Source organism: Aulonocara stuartgranti, assembly GCF_965226115.1.
Source record: "Aulonocara stuartgranti genome assembly, chromosome: 11".
Lineage (NCBI taxonomy): Eukaryota > Metazoa > Chordata > Actinopteri > Cichliformes > Cichlidae > Aulonocara > Aulonocara stuartgranti.
The window spans coordinates 26,581,300-26,601,368 of NC_138947.1; the positions used below are offsets into that span (position 1 = coordinate 26,581,300).

The 20,069-nt window shown below is 42.1% G+C and overlaps 2 protein-coding genes across 5 annotated transcripts in view; one reads left to right on the top strand and one right to left on the bottom strand.

The window, feature by feature from the left end:
* The first annotated feature begins 327 nt into the window (after nt 1–327).
* ctnnb1 (catenin (cadherin-associated protein), beta 1) lies at nt 328–14,750 on the top strand. The gene is made up of 17 exons (XM_082552644.1): nt 328–511; nt 7,032–7,082; nt 7,569–7,796; nt 7,884–8,137; nt 8,226–8,464; nt 8,731–8,932; nt 9,051–9,195; nt 9,321–9,424; nt 9,547–9,681; nt 9,874–10,077; nt 10,495–10,653; nt 10,830–10,949; nt 11,222–11,372; nt 11,989–12,110; nt 12,235–12,295; nt 13,410–13,660; nt 13,952–14,750. The coding sequence occupies exons 2-16, from the start codon at nt 7,070–7,072 to the stop codon at nt 13,622–13,624; spliced, it is 2,352 nt and encodes a 783-aa protein (XP_082408770.1). The 5' UTR covers nt 328–511; nt 7,032–7,069; the 3' UTR covers nt 13,625–13,660; nt 13,952–14,750.
* ulk4 (unc-51 like kinase 4) overlaps nt 14,157–20,069 on the bottom strand; it is a 119,036-nt gene continuing 113,123 nt past the window's right edge. For all 4 annotated transcript variants that reach the window (XM_082552633.1, XM_082552634.1, XM_082552635.1 and 1 more), the window contains one exon: nt 14,157–17,717. In XM_082552633.1, the coding sequence (XP_082408759.1) occupies nt 17,657–17,717 (61 nt within the window). In that variant the 3' untranslated portion in view covers nt 14,157–17,656. The remainder of the gene's footprint in view (nt 17,718–20,069) is intronic.

Sequence of the window (20,069 nt, forward strand, 5' to 3'; positions counted from 1 at the left end):
TGTACGCTAAAGGAAATTATCCTATGTTTCCAGAGTCCATGAGATTTAACTCGGGGGAAAGGAATCGGATTTCCCTTTTCGAGTCAGCCGGAACTTCATTCCATTGTGTATTCATACTCGTGCAGATGTGGAATTTGGCTAGCTTTACCCTAAAAAATAAAGTATTTATCACAACCAACGCGTGTAGCTATCGAGCTTGGTAAATATATACAAAAGTGCGTAAACGTCAGACGAAATAAAGATAAAATATGGCTTCAGTTTCTACTTTATCCGAGCTCACGGCAGGATATGGGTGCACTCGAGGTGTTCTCCGGTCTATATAAACATGCCGCCATCTTACATTTTCCAGTCTCTGCTTTTCCGGCCAAGTCGGTTTCAGTTGCCTGTGGAGGGAGCGGACGAGGGCTCCCCGCTGACGCTCGGCTTCAATTTTTTCCTCGACTTTTTCCATTTCAGAGTATTTTTTTTACTCTCCAGGACCCGAGTGGACGGACTTGCTGTGTTGACAAGGGTAGGCTTCAACATTCAAACTATCGGCACCACTCAGTTTCTGTCTTTTCTGAATGCCAGCAGGAATGAGGACTGTTGTTGTGTGTGGACCGGCCGGGGGATGCTGCTGCTGCTGCCGCCGCCGCAAGCTAGCGAGCGAGCGAGCGATCCCGTCGCTCTCGCGGCATATATTGGGGATATGCCAGCCACCGCCTAATGGGAACATAACTGTTTTACCGACGACACTGGTTGACTCTTTAATAGCACGTGGTTTGTGTTCGGCATTATAAGCAGTTGTTTACAATAGCCAGATTTACGCCACGGATCAATTGCCGCCCAGTTATTTGGAAACCGTAAGTGGGATTTCGGGAGTTCACGACGATGGCGTTTCCTAGCGTGTTTTAGTAGTTTACGTTAGCAGATGTTAGCCTAACTATTAGTTGGCTACATTCCACTATTCTGACTCATGTTTGCTCGAGTTGAGTGTCGTCTGTGGGTCGTTTGTTTTTTTGTTTTTTGCAGCTGCTTTAGTTTTAACAGACTGAGCTGAAGATAAAGATGCAACCGGTCTGAAAGCTCGGTATACGGTGGATTCCGTTGTTTTATGGCGTAAAGTTACTCGTTAAAGTTGCGAATGACGGTTAGTCGGGGTATGAAACACGTAAACGTTAGCGCAGATGTTTTGTCTGAAGTTTTAGTGCGTATTTTGAAAAACTTGGTTTAAACCTGGTGTTAAGTAAAGCCGATTTCTGGTAGAGTGGTCTATCTTTAAGAAAAAAATAAGTCGATTTTAAATTGTTTAAAAAAGTTTATTTTAGGTCGTGGGCTCCAGTGTGTTTTCCACTCGTCCTTTTAAACAAAGACCGAAAAATTCCTCCCAGCCGTGGTGCTTTGGGAGGAAGACGAGGAGGAGCCAGAGTGTGAAATTTGAGTCAGTGGTGTTGGAGCAAGAAAGTCAGAGGCAGCGGCACGCTTACTTGGACCTTTTTGGATAGCGGCTCTCGTTAGATTTGCGTGAAGTGTTCAGGTTTTAACGGGGTGCCAGAGTGGAGCTGGTAGGAACAGGGACAGGCGGGTGTTTAATGAGGAAAAGTTGGGACGTCATCCTCCCCGACACAAAACGGCTCCCCAGCCTTCTGTGGAATAAAAGCTGTCCGTCCAGTGCGCTGCGGAGGCGGCACAGGTGCTGGCTTGGAGGTGTGTTTACATACCATTAATGGAGGTTTAATTTTTCAAGAAAGACTGCTCACAAAAGGATGTTGTCGTCCAGCCGCTCCAGATTTGTTTTCCTTTCGTTCACGTGAAACTAAACTGGTTTTATTTTGAATGCATCCCTCATCTGTTTTTCTTGAATTTGTTGAACGTTTTCTCTCCTTGTGTACTTCTGCGGTCCCTCGGTGAAATCCCCGACCCAGTACACAGCGGAACAAATCTTACAAACCCGTCATCTCGTCAGCAACATTTTCTTCTGACGACGCACTGAAAATTTTAAGCTGAAAAACGTGGGTGTGGGTTACATACGAGAGCGGTAGTGGTTTTGAGGTCATCCACTTGACTATACGGCCTTTCCAGTGGCATTGCCATGACCTAATATTGTACTTTTTCTGTCTGTCATTGCCGGTCTTTGTGTTTGTCTGAGGTGGACTTAAGCGCGCTCGTTTAATAAACGATATTACTGATCAATTTTCCATAAACTTGCGTATGTGATGAGACACTGAGAGGAAGTGATTGCACGCTCTGTACACACTGCGCCCTATTTTACAGCTTGAATTGCGATTGTAAATATTAAACGAACTAATAGGGAAAGTAACCCAAATTCCATGGGTATTTTTCGTGTTTGTCCACAGGCGTCCATCACTTTTCCGGTGATACACAGAAAAAGCCCTGCAGCGGCTGCAGGCATTCTTGCATTGTTGGCAGGCAGCAGTGAGTGCTGCTGACCCTGCACATTATGTGCTAAGCCGGTGGCAGCTCCCATCTTTCTGCCTGTGCCGATAATACAGCTTGTTTGGGTCATTTACGCATATGGATGCATTGAACTATTTTTTTTTGTTTTGTTTTACTTGTTTGTTTGTTTTTAACGTAAGTGCATATGCAGGAGTCAGATGGGTTTGCCTAATTTGTTGTCTTGTATTTAAGAAAGGCATTTCTTTGAAAATACAAAAACTACAAATTTCCATGTTGAAATTTTTTATGATTATTAAATGGCAGGGAAATAAATTAAAGCCACTGTCCTTCAGAAGCAAGAAAAACTGAATGTTTTTTTTCTTCTTTCCTCTAATGACATCATGTCACTGGCCTCTGAGCTCACCTGAAGTCCCCCCCTGGGGAACAGGAAATGGGATTAATTGGCTGCTTTGAATTTCAGTTGGGGACAAATGGATATGATTTGGTTTATTTAGTTTTTCACAAATGAAGACTGAAAAAGACTGAACAGGGTTCCAGACAGTGACCAAAAAAAAGAGTAAATGGGTTGTGTTGGTGCCCCACCATCACAGGATGTGACTGAAGAGAAAGTTTCCACTGTGATAAGCAAATACCTTTCGTACAGTGTACTGTGGGGACTGCAGCCCCTTCATTGTAGCGTCTTTAAACTTGATACCCTAGTCCAGACCACAGGGACATGGTAAAGACCTAAACAGTGAAATGGAGAGCAGCGGTATGCAGTAGGGTCTTGAATTAAATGGACACGAACAAATATCTGTTACTAGTTTTTCAATTCTTTTCCCCATTGCATTTGGACTATATTTGGCTGTGTGTTCTCTCAGTACTTTATCAACAGAGCGAAGGCCAACAGTTATAAAATGTGGAACAAGTAGGTACTAACACCCATGGACGGCTAGAAGCTCTGACTACAACGCACAGAAACTTGATGTTTAGATTAATGTTATGGAAATGTTCAGTCACGTTTTGACTGTGTCAGTCTTTACATCAGTGCAAAAGTAGGGCACCTGAGTTTCAGTGGCATGCAAGGTTGATGAATATGCTGAAGCAAAGAAACCCGGTGTGAATAAATCATGTAGAGTTCGTAGCGCCAGTATTACCAGATGAAATTTTCTCATTGTTCAGAAAAATATTTTTTGTTTTTGTTAGTGACATTTTACAAGGTGCCACAGTGGACTTTCGTAGACTAACTAGCGGCTCACATCTTGATTTATTTGTTGGTTAGGTTTCTTTGTGAACGCTGTCAGTCATCTGGCTTAGTCCCTCTTCCTCACTGAGATGCCTTCGGTGCAATTAAGAGCTACATGTGGAGACGTCCTGCTGGTTCAAAGAGTTGAGGTTCTGCCATGTGAAACAAATCAAGTCCTCTCTTGAACACTTGTTCTTTAATTCCCTTCACTCATTTCTTTATTTTTTTATGCACCATAAAAATTAAGCAATATGGCATTCAGATCTATTTGGATACTCAGATCTGCTCTCTCTCTCTGCAGTGACTAGAGGCAGCCTGTTGGAACAGTTTGTTCTCTGGCCAGCTCCTTAAAACAATGTTTCACTATGTTATGTCAATTAAACATTAATGAACATTGCTTCTCTTTTTGAGCAGCATGTTTTCTCACTATTTATCAGGACAGTGTCACAGTCACTGTTCCCAAAATCAGTCCTGTGCTGCAGCAGTCTAAACCTTGTTGTTTGAATGTTGACCTGGAACCTATCGTAACGTCACCAGCGCATGATTCTCGATATTTCTGTTCTCTTTTCTGTGATATCTGCCTAGAAGACTTATGGAATATAACTTCCTCTGTTCCTTCAGCTCTCTTGGGGTACATAGAACTGAATTTATTCTGTATACGTACTGTATATTACACAAGACAGTCATCCGACTCTGGTGACTAGTGTGTCACTCATTTGTCATCTGGTTTCAATTTTGTGGCTTTCAACTCCACCAGGCACGACTACATATTGGATTTCACATCTGACTTCAAAGAAACCTGTTCAGATTTTTGTGGCCGGTTTGAAATCTAGGAACGCATACTGTAATGATTTTTTTTTTTGTTGTTCTTTATAGTGACTTTAGGGTAAGGCTGCCATTTGTGAACCACAGTTTAATGCCAGACTTTGCTTGTTTAGCCCATCACAAAAAACTACTGGCTCAGTTTCCAAAGCCAGTTGTAAAGAACCACTTTTCCACCAGTGTGAATCATAAATTGTTCCATTATGTGCTTTGATTGTATGTCTGATTTGTATGGGATATGTGGCTCCCATTAGGAGCAAGCTGGGTTATGTGAGGGCAGGACTACAATGGCGGGAGGATGGCGTGTGAACAGTGAATTTGAGTTGGTGCCTTTGTGGTTAGAAGCAGCAGTCTTGGAGCATGACTCAAGATCAGGTTTTAATGATACAGCTGAGCTAAGGTGGTGTGGTTGAGGAGGAAAGTAATTCAGAGCAGTAGTTTAACTGTCCTTGAGTATATTTGCATGTTGGCAGCCACTGAACCCAAGCAACTCCTACACACTCACTGGCATTCATACTGGACTGCCTTTTTTTTTTGTCTGCCACTGCTGCGAATTTGTCTTCCATTTGGCCTTTTGTCATCTTTTTTTAGCATAACTTGCTGGGAAGAAAAGCTATTAAACTCAAGCTTATGGTGATGTGTTGCTGTTTTTCTTGTTTGATTTTAAACTAGGTATTTTTAGCAGAGTGTATATACAGAGTGTATTATGTACTTTTTGGGGCACTTGTACACAGAGTACAATCTACAAATATGTGTACATCTAGATGACTAGAGAGTTGATTAAAAACAACCCAAATTCTCTACTGCTGTCAGATAAATACAGTCCACAGGCCTGTAATCAAAACGTGTGTGTGTGTGTGTGTGTGAGTGTGTGTGAGTGAGAGTGTGTGAGAGAGAACTGCCCCCTAAAAGATTAGATCGTAATCAACAAGAAGAATCTTAGTTTTAAGGTTTAAAACAAGCTACGGTATGTTGGTTAGTCCACCGAAAGTAGCATCATTCAGACACAAACATTAGTCTTTAATCAGCTGATTCTGTGGTTATTGGATTGTAATTAAATGATGAATTCTAGCCTGGGATCATTGAGAGGAAGAAAGACTCGAAGGTGACTTTCTAACTCAGCAGAGAGTTGTGTTAACCTTCTTGCTGGTGTCCATGACACAGTCATCGCCAATTTGTTAGTATCAGTAATGGTGTTTAAAACGTTATTTGTATTTCTCTGTAATGTAGTACATTCATAACAAAGTTATGACATTTTCTCCCAGAAGTGGAACTTAAAGCCGTCTAATGCTCTGCAGAAATGAGCTACAACTAGAAAGAAAATCTTTCCTTCATATACGACTGTCACTGGACATTAGTTGACAAAATACAAATAAGTAGGCAAACTATGTCAAATATTTTTTGCATTCATTTTAAATATTTTTTTCAAGAACTAAATCTGACACACACCTTTTGCTGTAAGGAAAGCTTGCTCACAATTTGAGTAATTTGAAAATCTAAAATGTTTTTTGTGAAAAATTAGGTTACTTTGATTAGCACTGTTAGTTTGACTGACCTAAATCTGCAGTTGTGTAAAGATTGAAGTGACTATGTTCAGTCATGCAGGAGAGAAGGGTGTGCTTCATGTGGACACAGCTTCCAGGTCTGAGGGTGAATCAAACACTGAGGGACTGAAACATGCCTTCTTTCTAATGGCCACCAGGGGGAAGAGACTCTGGTGGTAACAAGACTTTGTTTATCTATTTTTGTTGATGTAGTTGAGGAAATGCTATGGTTTTAACTACCTGTGCTTTCTTTACCAGAATTAATTTATGGCTTTGTGCGCCTCTGGTATTAGAGCGTGCCTGAACTTATGTGGTGATTTGAAAGGGATTTGGTCTCTCATTTTTCTGCTCCATAACCACAGGTGTACTTTTGAAAGGGTTTCATGAAAGGATTTGAGACTCCATGGATACACAGCCCCTGTTTATGTCTCATTTTAGCAGATATTTTCTTAGGTCTTTTCCCCAGTCTCCATTTTATGCTTTCCTGCCATAACATTTATCTTCGAGTATGAATTGAAAATGCCTCTCTCAGTTTGCCGTGCTTTTTTCCCCCCAAATTAATCCCCGTTTGCCTGCTCTACCCTTCTCCTGCCATTGCCAGTGTTTACTTTCCTGCAGAGCGTTTCCAGCTTCAAAGCAAGTGCAGGAATGTGAATGCCCCCTCCCACCCCTGCCTCCTTTCTCCACCCAGTGCTCTACTTCCCCTGTCCTTCCTCACCATTAAATGTAGCTGCCACCAGTTGGTAGCAGCTACATTTAATGGTAGCCTTGTGTGTGTTGCTGTTTGCACGACTGGCTTAAAAGGGAAGAGGAAACCCAAGAACGGGAGGAGACAGGAAAGAAAGCACTGGAAAGTCACTTCTCTAGACTCTATTTTTTTTTTAAACTTCTATTAATTTCAGTCTAATTTTTTTCTCTGCGTTTACATCTGCTGTGGTCTTGTATATGTGTTTAGTGTAAAATGGTCGGTGATTTAATGGCTGTGAATGGTGTAGAGAAGGTAGCTGCATAGCTGAAATGATTTATTTTTTTTCCTGTTACAGATCAGGAAGCTGTGTCAGCCACGGTTTGAGAAAGGAACATGGCTTCCCAGGGTGAGTTTGAGTCCCCCTTAATTAAGTTCCCACCCTTTGCTTCTTCCTCAGTCACACATGCAGTGTATTAAACTTTACAGCAGACCAAAATTACAGCTTGGCTTGGTAGAGATTTATGTTGCCATTAAAGCACGCTGAATTAGTTATTGATTTCAATTTGAAACTTGGGGCACATGTAAAATCCAACTTCATGCTTCAGGAGTCTTTTACTGGTAAACCCTACTACACTGAATTATGAAAACACTGGAAAATAATAGTAGGACAGAAATCTATTCACTGCAGAGGCTATTAACCATTGCTGATGCACTCACCCTGTGACATCAGCACACCACTGTTATTACTTTTAAAGTCAGCCATGTCTTTGAAAAGCTCAAGCCTTTGACAAAATTGGATAGTTGGAATTAATCACTTAAAGTCTGTAACTCTACACATCCTTTGAAATTACAGAATAGACCTTTTGTTGAATGCATGCTTTTCTCTTTCCAGCTGATCTGATGGAACTAGACATGGCCATGGAGCCAGACCGTAAGGCAGCAGTCAGTCACTGGCAGCAACAGTCCTACCTGGATTCAGGCATCCACTCAGGGGCCACCACAACTGCTCCATCCCTCAGTGGGAAGGGCAACCCTGAGGAAGATGATGTTGACAGCAACCAGGTCATGTATGAGTGGGAGCAGGGTTTCAACCAGAACTTCTCCCAAGAGCAAGTACAAGGTAGGTTATAAAGCTGGTGATCTTTTCAAGGAAGGTCACAGGTGACCCGTTTGCAAATCATACAAAGCTGGTCTTGTTTGCTTTCAGACCTAGATGGTCAGTACGCCATGACACGTGCCCAGCGGGTTCGTGCAGCAATGTTCCCAGAGACTCTTGAGGAGGGCATGCAGATCCCTTCTACACAGTATGATGCAGCAAACCCCACCAATGTCCAGAGGCTGGCAGAGCCGTCACAAATGCTCAAACATGCTGTGGTCAATCTGATCAACTATCAAGATGATGCTGAGCTGGCAACAAGAGCAATACCAGAGCTCACCAAACTTCTCAATGATGAGGACCAGGTGAATATGTTTGTGGCTCAGAACTGTCTCAGAAGTAATTTTGTCCTCTTTGATATGATTCGCTAATGTTAGTTTTCATCCCTTCCAGGTTGTAGTAAACAAAGCAGCAGTGATGGTTAACCAGCTTTCAAAGAAAGAAGCTTCTCGCCACGCTATCATGCGCTCACCTCAGATGGTATCTGCTATTGTGAGGACCATGCAGAACACAAACGATGTGGAAACAGCTCGCTGCACTGCAGGAACACTGCACAACCTTTCCCATCACAGAGAGGGACTGCTGGCTATCTTCAAGTCTGGAGGAATACCAGCTCTAGTTAAAATGCTGGGGTATGTAGGAGGAGAGTGGAGGCATACTTTTCCCCCTTCCCCTCTGGGTCTACATTTGTCTGCTGTACTTAAGCTCACCAGTGCATGAAGCAGAGCAATGTTTTGATCAGAGACAAGGAAATCATCACACCATGATTTTTGGCCAAAGCTGACATGAAGAAATTGTCTCAGTTCACTGAGACTTTGGAGAGGAAGGACAGCAGAGAAACTTCATCTGTATATCTGTTAGTAATTTTCCAGTAATTGAGTAATCTTCTCTTCTGCAGTTCACCAGTGGACTCTATCCTGTTCTATGCCATCACCACCCTCCACAACCTTCTCCTGCACCAGGAAGGAGCCAAGATGGCTGTTCGTTTAGCTGGCGGGCTACAGAAAATGGTGGCTCTGCTCAGCAAAACCAATGTCAAGTTTCTGGCCATCACCACAGACTGTCTCCAAATACTGGCCTATGGAAACCAGGAAAGCAAGGTGAGGGGGCTAGAAAGGTGTTGAGGCAAGAAACTGACTTATGTACGTCTAGACTGCAGCGTGTTACTCTGGATTTGACACGCAGATCAACATATTTGTTTGCTTTCTGTTTGTGTAGTTGATAATCCTGGCCAGTGGTGGCCCCCAGGCACTCGTCAACATCATGAGAACTTATACCTATGAGAAGCTGTTGTGGACCACAAGCCGTGTCCTCAAGGTTCTGTCGGTGTGCTCCAGTAACAAGCCTGCCATTGTAGAGGCTGGTATGTTTTATAAACTTGCAGTACAGAAAACTCAACACCACAAAGTTGAGATCGTATACATTTTGAAATGTATTTTCTTACCATGCGTATGTAAACACTATGTGCCCTTGATTTCCTTCTGTTAGGAGGCATGCAGGCTCTGGGACTCCACCTGACAGATCCCAGCCAGAGACTGGTCCAGAACTGTCTCTGGACTCTCAGGAACTTGTCAGATGCTGCCACCAAACAGGTGAGGCAAGCTGCCCCATTACCAGTACCTGTGTGTTAATCATTAGTTTCAGGCTGTGAAATACATCAGAAGACATTTAAATTGACTTTTTGTTGATGCTATTTATCAATCCTTATACCCAGGAGGGAATGGAGGGTCTGCTAGGAACTCTGGTGCAGCTGCTTGGCAGTGATGACATTAACGTGGTGACCTGTGCAGCTGGCATCTTGTCTAATCTGACCTGCAACAACTACAAGAACAAGATGATGGTGTGCCAGGTGAGCACTTTATTTATTTTTTGCAAAGGAAAATGTAAAATTTCTATAATACGAAGTGATGTGTTTTAACTAGCAGTTTTTCTCATTTAAAAAATAAAATATATATAAAAATTTAGTTTTAAATCTGTATTTAAATTATAGGCCCAGATTTTCTGCTGCATTCACAATCTGCCACCTTATTTGTTCCTCTAGGTTGGAGGCATTGAGGCGTTGGTTCGCACGGTGCTTCGGGCTGGAGACAGAGAAGACATCACAGAGCCAGCTATTTGTGCCCTGCGTCACCTCACTTCTCGACACCAGGATGCTGAGATGGCACAGAACGCTGTCAGACTGCACTATGGCCTGCCTGTAGTGGTCAAATTACTGCACCCGCCATCACACTGGCCACTCATCAAGGTACACACAGAGACTTGGCAGCAGCACTCTGTAAGCTGCTCTTCATAATGCCAGCCACTCGTGCTGCTATTCATTTAGTGCAGTGAAAATCACTTCACTCTTAACTATGTTTTGATGCTAAAATAATGAGCTGAATATTGTAGGCTGTCATAAACATGTCAGTCATTTCCACTGTTATATTACATGTACTGATAGACAGGAAATAATTTTTTTTTGTTCAAGTGCAATCAGCTTGTTTAATAATTGACTTTAAGATGAGAAATTAAGTTGAAATAATATTTTTCAGTAAATCTGTCTACAAATATACATCAAGACAAAAGTTTTCTGTATGGTTCTGGATTATGGGTGGCTAATGCGTAACCTGAGAGTGACATTAAAATCGTGGCTAAATGACACATAACTGTGTTCTTCTGTCAGGCTACAGTTGGTCTGATCCGTAACCTGGCTCTCTGCCCTGCAAACCACGCCCCTTTGAGGGAGCAGGGCGCCATCCCCAGACTGGTTCAGCTGCTGGTCAGAGCACATCAAGACACACAAAGACGCACCAGCATGGGAGGCACACAGCAGCAGTTTGTGGTAAGAGCGCACATACTCTCATCATTTCAATGAATTCACACAGCTTTAATAAATACCAGTCCATGGTGCCTGGAATTCACTGAGAGAGCAGTAGTTCTCAGTACTACCCGGTCTACTAAGAAGTCTGTAGAGAGAGATGCTGCAAGTGCACTGATCTTGCGCTGTTTGTTTATTAGGAGGGAGTACGTATGGAGGAGATTGTGGAAGGGTGTACAGGAGCACTTCACATCCTGGCCAGAGATGTCCACAACAGAATAGTCATCAGAGGACTCAACACCATTCCACTCTTTGTACAGGTCAGTCTGCAGATTTAATCTCAAAGTAAAACAATATAATTTAACCAAGATTACGGATGATATTTTTAGTATTGAGATTAATTTGTTTGAAGCTTGTCTGGATTAAACAGGAGAACTGGGTTAGAAAAATGATCCCAGATAGAGGTTGTTTGGGTGGATGCATGAGGTGGTTCTCCAGAGGGAACAAATTGTAGTATCATGAGGCTGCATCTGTGGAGGCTCAGTATTTTATTTATTTTTTCACTAAGCTGTTGGTCTGTGTTTGTGTGCAGCTGCTGTATTCTCCCATTGAGAACATCCAGCGTGTAGCAGCAGGCGTCCTGTGTGAGCTCGCTCAGGATAAAGAGGCCGCTGAGGCCATCGAAGCTGAGGGAGCCACTGCTCCACTCACAGAGCTATTGCACAGCCGCAATGAAGGAGTTGGTATGTACCCAAAACACTCATTTACACAACGCTATCAGTCACATAATAGCTGCATTTAACTATGCAGATGTTCAGAAGTGCCAGTCTAACTGTGCAATGAGGGGATTTAATTGGATAACACGCTGGCACTTGGAAATAATTGTTTGTGTTTTCCTGGAAGACTCTTTAGTGTGATGTGGACCTAAAGTGGCATCTTGAAAATTTGCAGCTCTAGCGGTTCAATGTAGCTGCTGCTTTTTGTTCAGTAACTCTCTTTTGTTCAGGCTCATCTGCTATCATGCAGAGACGCACTGTGGGCTTGTGTTGTAGCACATGGTTGAAGAATCTAAGTAGGAGCCAAGCTTGCTCTTAAAACAGTTATATTTATGGTGACAACTTCATTATATTGTTGCATATATGTAAATGTCACAACACTTGGATCAGTGTAGTCCAGTCTCATGTGCAGCCTGGGCCTCTAAATGATGTGGAGAACGCTAGTTGAATAAACTTTCTAGTCATGGGTAATACCTAGTCTCTTTTGTTAACCCTGACAGCTGTATTATGGCTGTTTTAAGTGCTTTTGTTTTTAAAGGCTAAAAATGTGTTGGCTAAGCAGTCATGCTTCCATCTTTCTCAGCCACATACGCAGCAGCAGTTTTGTTCCGTATGTCAGAGGACAAACCTCAAGACTACAAGAAGCGCCTCTCTGTAGAACTCACCAGCTCGCTCTTCAGGACAGAACCAATGGCCTGGAACGAGGTGCGACACACTTTTACACAAACTGTGTAATGCTTATTTACATTGTGTAGTCAGTTACAAAGACATGCACATGTGTTTGTGTAATTGAAACTTTGTCAAATGTTTGCCATGTGTTGCTCTGCAGACAGCAGATCTGGGTTTGGATATCGGAGCTCAGGGTGAGCCTCTGGGCTACAGACCAGAAGGTAAGTCACTCATTTGACACTTGCAAGCAAAGCAGAAGACAAAGGCTTCCCAACTATTACTGCAGTCAAGATAAAAACAGTTGAGCTAATTATCAAACTGGGGATGCTCTAAATGCCTTCTTTGGAAGTCTTTGTACATCTGTGGGCTTAATTTATTATTAAGTTGATATACTCATCTTATCAAAAATGTGATCTGATCTTCATCAGAGTCAAAATTACAGATACGCAATCTGACACAGCTATTACAAATTTGTGTGTCACTAATGAACTTGAAAATATGACTTAATGAAGTAAACCACTTGACCAACAACTTCTCTAAAGATCTACTCGGGGTCGAGATCTTCTAATGAGCTGACACTTAGTGTTTGAGTGTTTCATCTTGACCTAACTGATGATGCATGACCTGAAGGAGGTCTACTGTTAGATATTAGCAAACTAAAAACAGTTCATGTTCCTCCTCAGTGTTGTGCAGCTTTATTATAAACAACTTCAGGAGACATCAGATGTAGGTTGGTGCTGTTACAGAAGCTTCTAGCAGTTTTTAAATTTAAGGATCCACTTAAATGTTCCAGTCTGCACCAAGTGATTCCTCAGCATGTTCCAGAAAGACATGAAAAGTGTGTTACTACTTCAGTCAAATTGTTCAAAATGGTCTTTAATTCTGACCTGGCTGAAGATCAGACCATCTCTTTAATTATTACCGGCGTCCAGGATTTTGGACACTGTGCCGATCAGTAGGCTAGAGGGCAAGCTGGCGTTGGTTTTAATTTGCAATGCTCTCCAATTCTCCAGCAGTAACAGCTTTAATTGACTCTTTGTCAGCCAAATGAAAACAGACTTGATGTTGATAGATTTAGAAAAGGCCCTGGCTACTGCAGATGCATTCCTGTTGGTGGAAACAACTAAACAGTGACCTGAAGCACAAGTTTAGCTGAAATAAGAGTTAACAGCTTTGGTTTGATTTGGTCTGCTGGAGGGTTGACCGTGTGCTGTGTTGATTTGCAGTGTTACATTTCAGTGATCATACTACTGTGTGTCAGCTTGGTTTGTTAACTTGCTTCTAACAACTGCTCTGCTTCACCTGCGTCTCCTCCATCCATTCCTCCTCCACCAGACCCAAGTTACCGTTCTTTCCATTCGGGGGGTTATGGAGGGGACACAATGGGTATGGAACCCATGATGGATCATGACTTGGGTGGAGGGCACCACCCTGGCCAGGACTACCCCCCTGTAGAAGGGCTGCCTGACCTGGGACATGCCCAGGAACTGATAGAGGGCCTGCCACCTGGCGACTCAAACCAACTGGCCTGGTTTGATACCGACCTGTAAATACCAAGACCAACATTACACTACACTTTCTACTAGGTAAGATTTACTTGGTACCCCCAACCCCCAACTCTGTGGCCTCGTGTCAGCTGAACAGAGTGGTGTTCATTTCAGAGGTGGTTTCTGGATAAAGAGCCCGAGGACTGGGGGAAGTGTCGGTTTACTCCTTGTGCCTGCTGCATGTTCAGACTGCTCCAAATTACAAAGCTGTGTGATGTGGTGTCTGTGAAGTTACTTTGACTTGTATTTGATCTGTATGTGTGGTCCTTCACCCAATGCCTGCCATGCCTCCTCCCCACCGCTCATTTCTCCTCTGCTCTCCCCTTGCAGCTGTATCATGTGATCTGGATGAACCTGCATCGTGATTCGCCCATATGGAGGAGGCGAGGTTTCAGAAGTGCCTGAAGATGACTCAACAACAGCAAGCAGAGTTTCCCGTCTACGGGGACTCCATTGGGACAAACTAGATTTGAGTGCGGTTTGGTTCTGGTTTCAGCCTGATGGGGGCTGACCTCAAATCCTGACATGACACACAGATTTTTCAATAATTAGTTTTCAAATCCCTTTTAATGTAATTTTTTTTTTCATTTTTACTTTATTTTTACTTTTTTATTCCGTTTTCCTTAAGTCTGTAATGGTACAACTGAATCTAGCTTGCTTTTTCCATTATTCTGAATTATGATACTCATCTCTTGTTTTTGCAGTCCCTTGTATTTTCAGTCTCTGGTAGTGTTGAGTTATTATTTTTATTTTATTTTTATTTTTTTTTAAGTGGTAATGCTCCATCCAAGTAAAGGATCTGATCACATTTTAAATGGTGTCCAAACACTAAAGTTAATCAGTTGAATTGTATTCTGATGATCAAGTGTAACATTGTGTAGCTTTTGTATAAAAACATGAATTGGAAATCATGGTCCAAATATCAAGCTATTTTCTTGCTTTAAAGGGAGACACTGATGTCTCTGCTGTTCCAAAGGGGGTGTAGCTGACCTAGCTGGGTGGGAGTGTCTGAAAGGACAGGGGTGGAGGAGGGCTCCTATTGGTCTGCTGTAAGTGGGTGGGGTAGTGAGAGGAGCTGGTTGCTGTAGCCTGCTGTGTTCTGAAACAATAAAATGGACTGTCATTTCAACTGTATGCCTTTAAGTCTCATTTCTACTCAAATCAAGGATTAACATGAGACACACTTGAAGTCGTTTCAGGGAGCAGGGGTATCAAACATAAGGCTTGGGGCCAAGAATTGGCCTGACAGACACACATTTGGCCCACCAGACAGCTTTGGAAATTGTAGAAGGGCATAAACCTTGGACCTAACTATTTAATACATTTTAGTTTTTCCTGCTGACAGACCTCCTGCGTAGGGCTGGGCCATATTATACCGTTCACGGTAATACCGGTATAATGTTAGGCAACGATAGGAAAATGAAATATCGCGATAGAATGGGAGTAAAACGCGCGTGCGCAGTGCCTTTGTTTTCATACGCACATGGCCGATTGTTGAGTGAAACAGATGAACCAGAATTGGTTTGTAAAAATGGTGCAACTTCCGTGATGTGGAACTGGTTTGGTGTTTGTCCATCAGATACACAACAAAGCACATTTCTTTGCAGAACATGCAAGCGGCCGTTGTTACTGTCATATTTGTCGGACTAAGATGCTCTTAAATCTGGGAGTAATCTGGGTCCTAAACTCCGTATGCTTCAGGTCAAACAACACTGCAGCATCACTTAGAGTTAAAAACTGTCTAAATTCTTTCATCTTTAATAAAACGATCAGCATTGCTGCTTTACCAGGTGTAACTATGAAGTTTAACTTCCAGGCATCCATGAAAACAAAAGTTATTACATTTAACGGAGTTAGAAGTTAGCAGGAAGCTAGCGGAAGTTAGCTCGCTAGTTACCTAAGCATGATATTGCATGTTCTGACTGAGAGATTTCTGAAAAAAATCAAACGTACAGCTCTGCTATCACTTCCAACATAAATGAAGACGGGAAACTAAACAGCAGTGACGTTTGTAGGGTTACTGAAGTTGGGCTAGCTGGTATATAATGATGTGCTACGTGATCGCTAGCGACACAGCTATGTTAGCATAACATAAACAGTGAAGCTGGAGGACGAACACTAACACTTTTCCACTTATAAAAGTTAACGTGAAGGTTCTTCATGGTTAGAAACAAATGCAATCGCATGGCAGGATGCTGTAAACGGACCAAACTTCAGTCAGGAGAACAACTGAGATAATCCATCCACAATACGAGGTTAGTCATTAATATACTGCAGCAACATGGGAATAGAGCAGCTGCCAGAGAATTCAACATTAATGAATCAATGGTACAGAAGTGGAGGAAGCAAGAAGAATGAGTTTAATAAAGTTTGATTTATCTGACTGCTTTGTTTCGCTTAATGTGCCTTATAATCCCGTGCACCTTATGGTCCGAAAAATGCGTACTGCACACTGCAGTTTAATGTTGCAAAGCACCTCTTTTTAACTTCAGTGGATATTATACATGGTTATGCTCAGGATATGTCAGCCCATTTCTACTGGAAATGCCTTTTGGTTAAACTTTCAGCAAGGAATTTGCATTTGCACTGTTATATTTTTATAAAGCTTTAATGTACATAAAAACCAGCTTCTTGTTTAAGTGAAAATAAATGGAAGGTTGTCTTTTTGCGCTAGTAATGTTGTGGAGTTGTATTTTGTCTCGCATCAATTATATCGTCAGTTATATCGTTATCGCAAATTTTCAAATATATATCGTGATAAATATTTTTGGCCATATCGCCCTGCTCTACTCCTGCGTACTACACTAAAAGATTTTCATTGTTTACAAAGGTTCCACAGTGAAATGAAATGGGGCCTTCTCTGAATATAAACCCAAACAGTTGGACTTCATGTAGATGTGCTGTTGACATTGCATTTTCTTATGTTACAGTATCTCAGAGATTAAATGTGTAGTGCAACTTCTTTACACTGACAGGAAGGGCAGTTTCAGTGGTCAGACCCACTTTAGATCAAAGTGGGCTGCATGTGGCCCACCATGTAAAATGAGTTTGACATCCCTGGTCTGGAGCCTGCTGCATTAGTTTTACACTTATTGACGGGAAGGTGAGGAGAAACTGATGTGCCAGCAGTCCACCTGCTGTGTGTTCACTGAGACTGTTGAAATCTACTTAAACTGTGTACAGTGGCAAGTTGGGTCCAGCTTTAATGCGATGAGTCAAAGTTGCAGAAAATTCAGTGTGCTGTGAACTAAAAGCCTGCTGGTGGTGTCCACGTGTGGATGTCTAGGATGGTGGTACATGGACAGCTGAGGTAGCTTAAGGACATATTCAATGACTAAGCATAATCTTTCTAACATGACCTCTACCTCACCTATTTAACCCGACTTCATCCAGCTTGGAACATTTAAGTGTCATTCTTTCATTTTAAGTTCAAACACTTCTCAGTAATGGAATATTTAATTATGCAAAGTAATTATATCCAGTTAAAAAAATTGGGAATGTAACAGTAGGCAGAGATCAGGTATACACTGGATTATACACAGGAAAATTACTTAATTAGAATGATATGACCTAACTTGTGTAAAAGCAGACATGGATGATTTATGCACAACTCAGTTGATGTGGTGAACCACTTTGGTATTAATGGTTTTTCACGGCACTAGTCTGCTACAAGTAAACAGAACAACTTCCTTTTTAGTGCTGGAATACCAACAAAAAAGAGTTTGTAGATGTCGCCATTAGCTTCATGTTATTACAAAGTAGAAATCTATGACTCGTGATGGCATGCGTGATCTAATATTCTGTCACTGCTGATGACACGAGGTGTGTTGACACACTCAGAGGTCAGTGTTGTGATGCCAATGACAGTCTAAATTAACACTCATGCTGTAATCCTGTGAAGTTTGATGAACACCGGATGCATGTTTTGATTGCCCTCTCAAGACATTTTAGTGACACTAATATTTTTTGCTGCCACTGATCCAATTTGAAATGATGACAGTCATATGGAGGCATGGCTGAATGCTCTGAAAGCTTTTAGGATTCAGAGATCTCTTGAAGGATATCAGCAGCCAGGCCAGTGACATCAGTGTGATACCTGTGATGGGGAAACATAAAAAATGAGTAGTATTACTGGCATGCTATCTATCCAGTGATAATTAACCGTTGATGAGTGCAAACAGCTTAATCAAAGACACAATTACAATAAAATAGATCAGGGTTCTTAAGCATGCTGAGCAATGAAACAGGTGCAGCCACTTAGCATGGTACTGAGTGGACTGAATTAGTAATTAGACTACTACATTTATTTCTGCTCCGCAAACATAAAACTTTACATCCCAATTTCAGCCCACATGAACCTGTGCTTATTAAATAGATATTTTATGTGTTCTGTAGTAAGACAATTAAAAAACATATACAAGTGTATAAATAATGATTTTCACAATTCTGTACAAACATACATCTATATATGATAATTAAGACTTGATGAAAACATCCAATCTGCCCAGGCCCCTCTAGGCTGTCTATAATTTACTCCTGCTCTCCCCCTCTTATCACCCCCCTCCCCCCTCCACTTACTCCCAGGTGTCTTTGGGGGCAACCTGACAGCCAGGCCAGAAGAAGCCCACCCACCCATCTTAGTTAATTAAAACCTACATAATTAACCTAATTAACACATTTCCCAGAGGCCTCGGAAACCCTTGAAAGTTTGTGGATCTGGAAAACATAAATTGGGTCCATAAAAGTTTTAGGACAAACTTTAGAGTTTGGTTACTCTTTAAATCCTTGCACTCTTAACAGCCTCAAATTGACACAGCTGCACAGAGAACAGCGGAAAATAAAATAATTGGTTTTAGATTACAGTATCGCATTAGCCTCACACTCTGCTTACACCAACATGTGGGATGTCTGCTGTGTGGAATCTGTGTGCTTTCCATTATTTAAGAAAACAAACAAACAGAAGAACTCATCAGAAAGAAGACAATCATCTGCAGTTCCTTTAGCGGTAGACTCACTCACAACTCAACCCAAAGATTATTGTTGTTGTTGTTTTTGTTCAGATTAAATAAACAACTAAATGATTTCAAAAGGTGAGTCTAAGAGTTTCCGCTGCCTTCCATTGCTCCTGCTGTGCTGTCAGTCCCACTCTGTCCTCTTACAGTTTTGATTCTGCACTGATTTCTGTAGAAATGCAGCCCTTCAACTTGAATTTCTGTTTGGGGAAAATGACAAAGCTGCAGGGAGCCAAACCTCATGAGCAGAGTGAGTGGTTGGCAACAATAGTGCTGATCAGGACTGAACAACAGCAAAATTTAAAATGTGGTTTGCTGGCCACTGGAATTCACTGTGTTTGTGGCAAAAGTCCTCCCTCTGACACCTCAAGATATCGTATTGAAAGTCACTGCTGATAATCTAATCCCGGGGGACAAATGTATGGTGTACAAGCCATTTTAAATAACACAACCAAAACACAATACACCTTTGTGCTCAGACACTGCAGACTCTTCTCTGGAGCTTAGCCAGAGATCCAGATAATGTGCTCTCTCTGCACAAGCCTGAGGTCCAAGCTAATATCAGATGGGTATGTGGTAAGTGTTCAGAGTGGGACTCCCATGAAGCAATCTAAAATTAACCCGAGTGCTGGAAGCAGTGCAGAAGTGCATGGAGATGACTTTGAATGGTTAACAAAGGAGGCTCGCCAATTTTAAATCTGTAAACTTTTGCTTTTCATGGGTGAAGTATTTTCTCTTTAGCTGCTTAATTCAACCCAGAGATTGATGTGATCAGCCCACCACTACATTTAGAGACTTTCAAGGAAGATCAGACAGCTTATTATTCTTTTAATGGTACCGCATGTGTACACTGCAGCTAGTTTCACCATGTTAATGTTTGCATTTTGATAAAATTCTGAATGATTGACCTCAGAGTGTGTTTGTAGAAGAGTTGTGCAGTTTTCTGATCTGTCTTTGTTGTCTGAGCAGATATTACTGAGGCTTTGACTCACTGAAAGCAGCATTAACTAGGTTTATGTTGAGAACCTCAATGCTTTTTCTTCAGGAACGGGGAGTATACGCTATTGCTCCTCCCCACCCTTCACCCTTGGTCAGGCTTGAGGTTTTGAAAAGGCATTCCTCAGGTTGCCATGGCAAAGTGTGAATGACATCATTTGGGTTAGGATCTTAGCCCAGACCTCCCCTCTCTCTTTTCCATCCTTCTTCCGTCTGCTACCTCGGCGCCAGCTCCTCTCATCCTCTCAATTAAAACCTCTCTTCAACCCTTCTTCCCATCCCTTTCCACTCCTCTTCTCTCTCCTTGTAACTCCTCTCATCTCCTGCCCTTTCTCCTAAAACCTCTGCTCCCCTCCTCCTCCTGCTAAACCAGTGGGAGGGTGCCAGTCTCTGCCACTTCAAAGGCTGGAGCTGATCTGTGCTTTCATCTACCAAAGAGG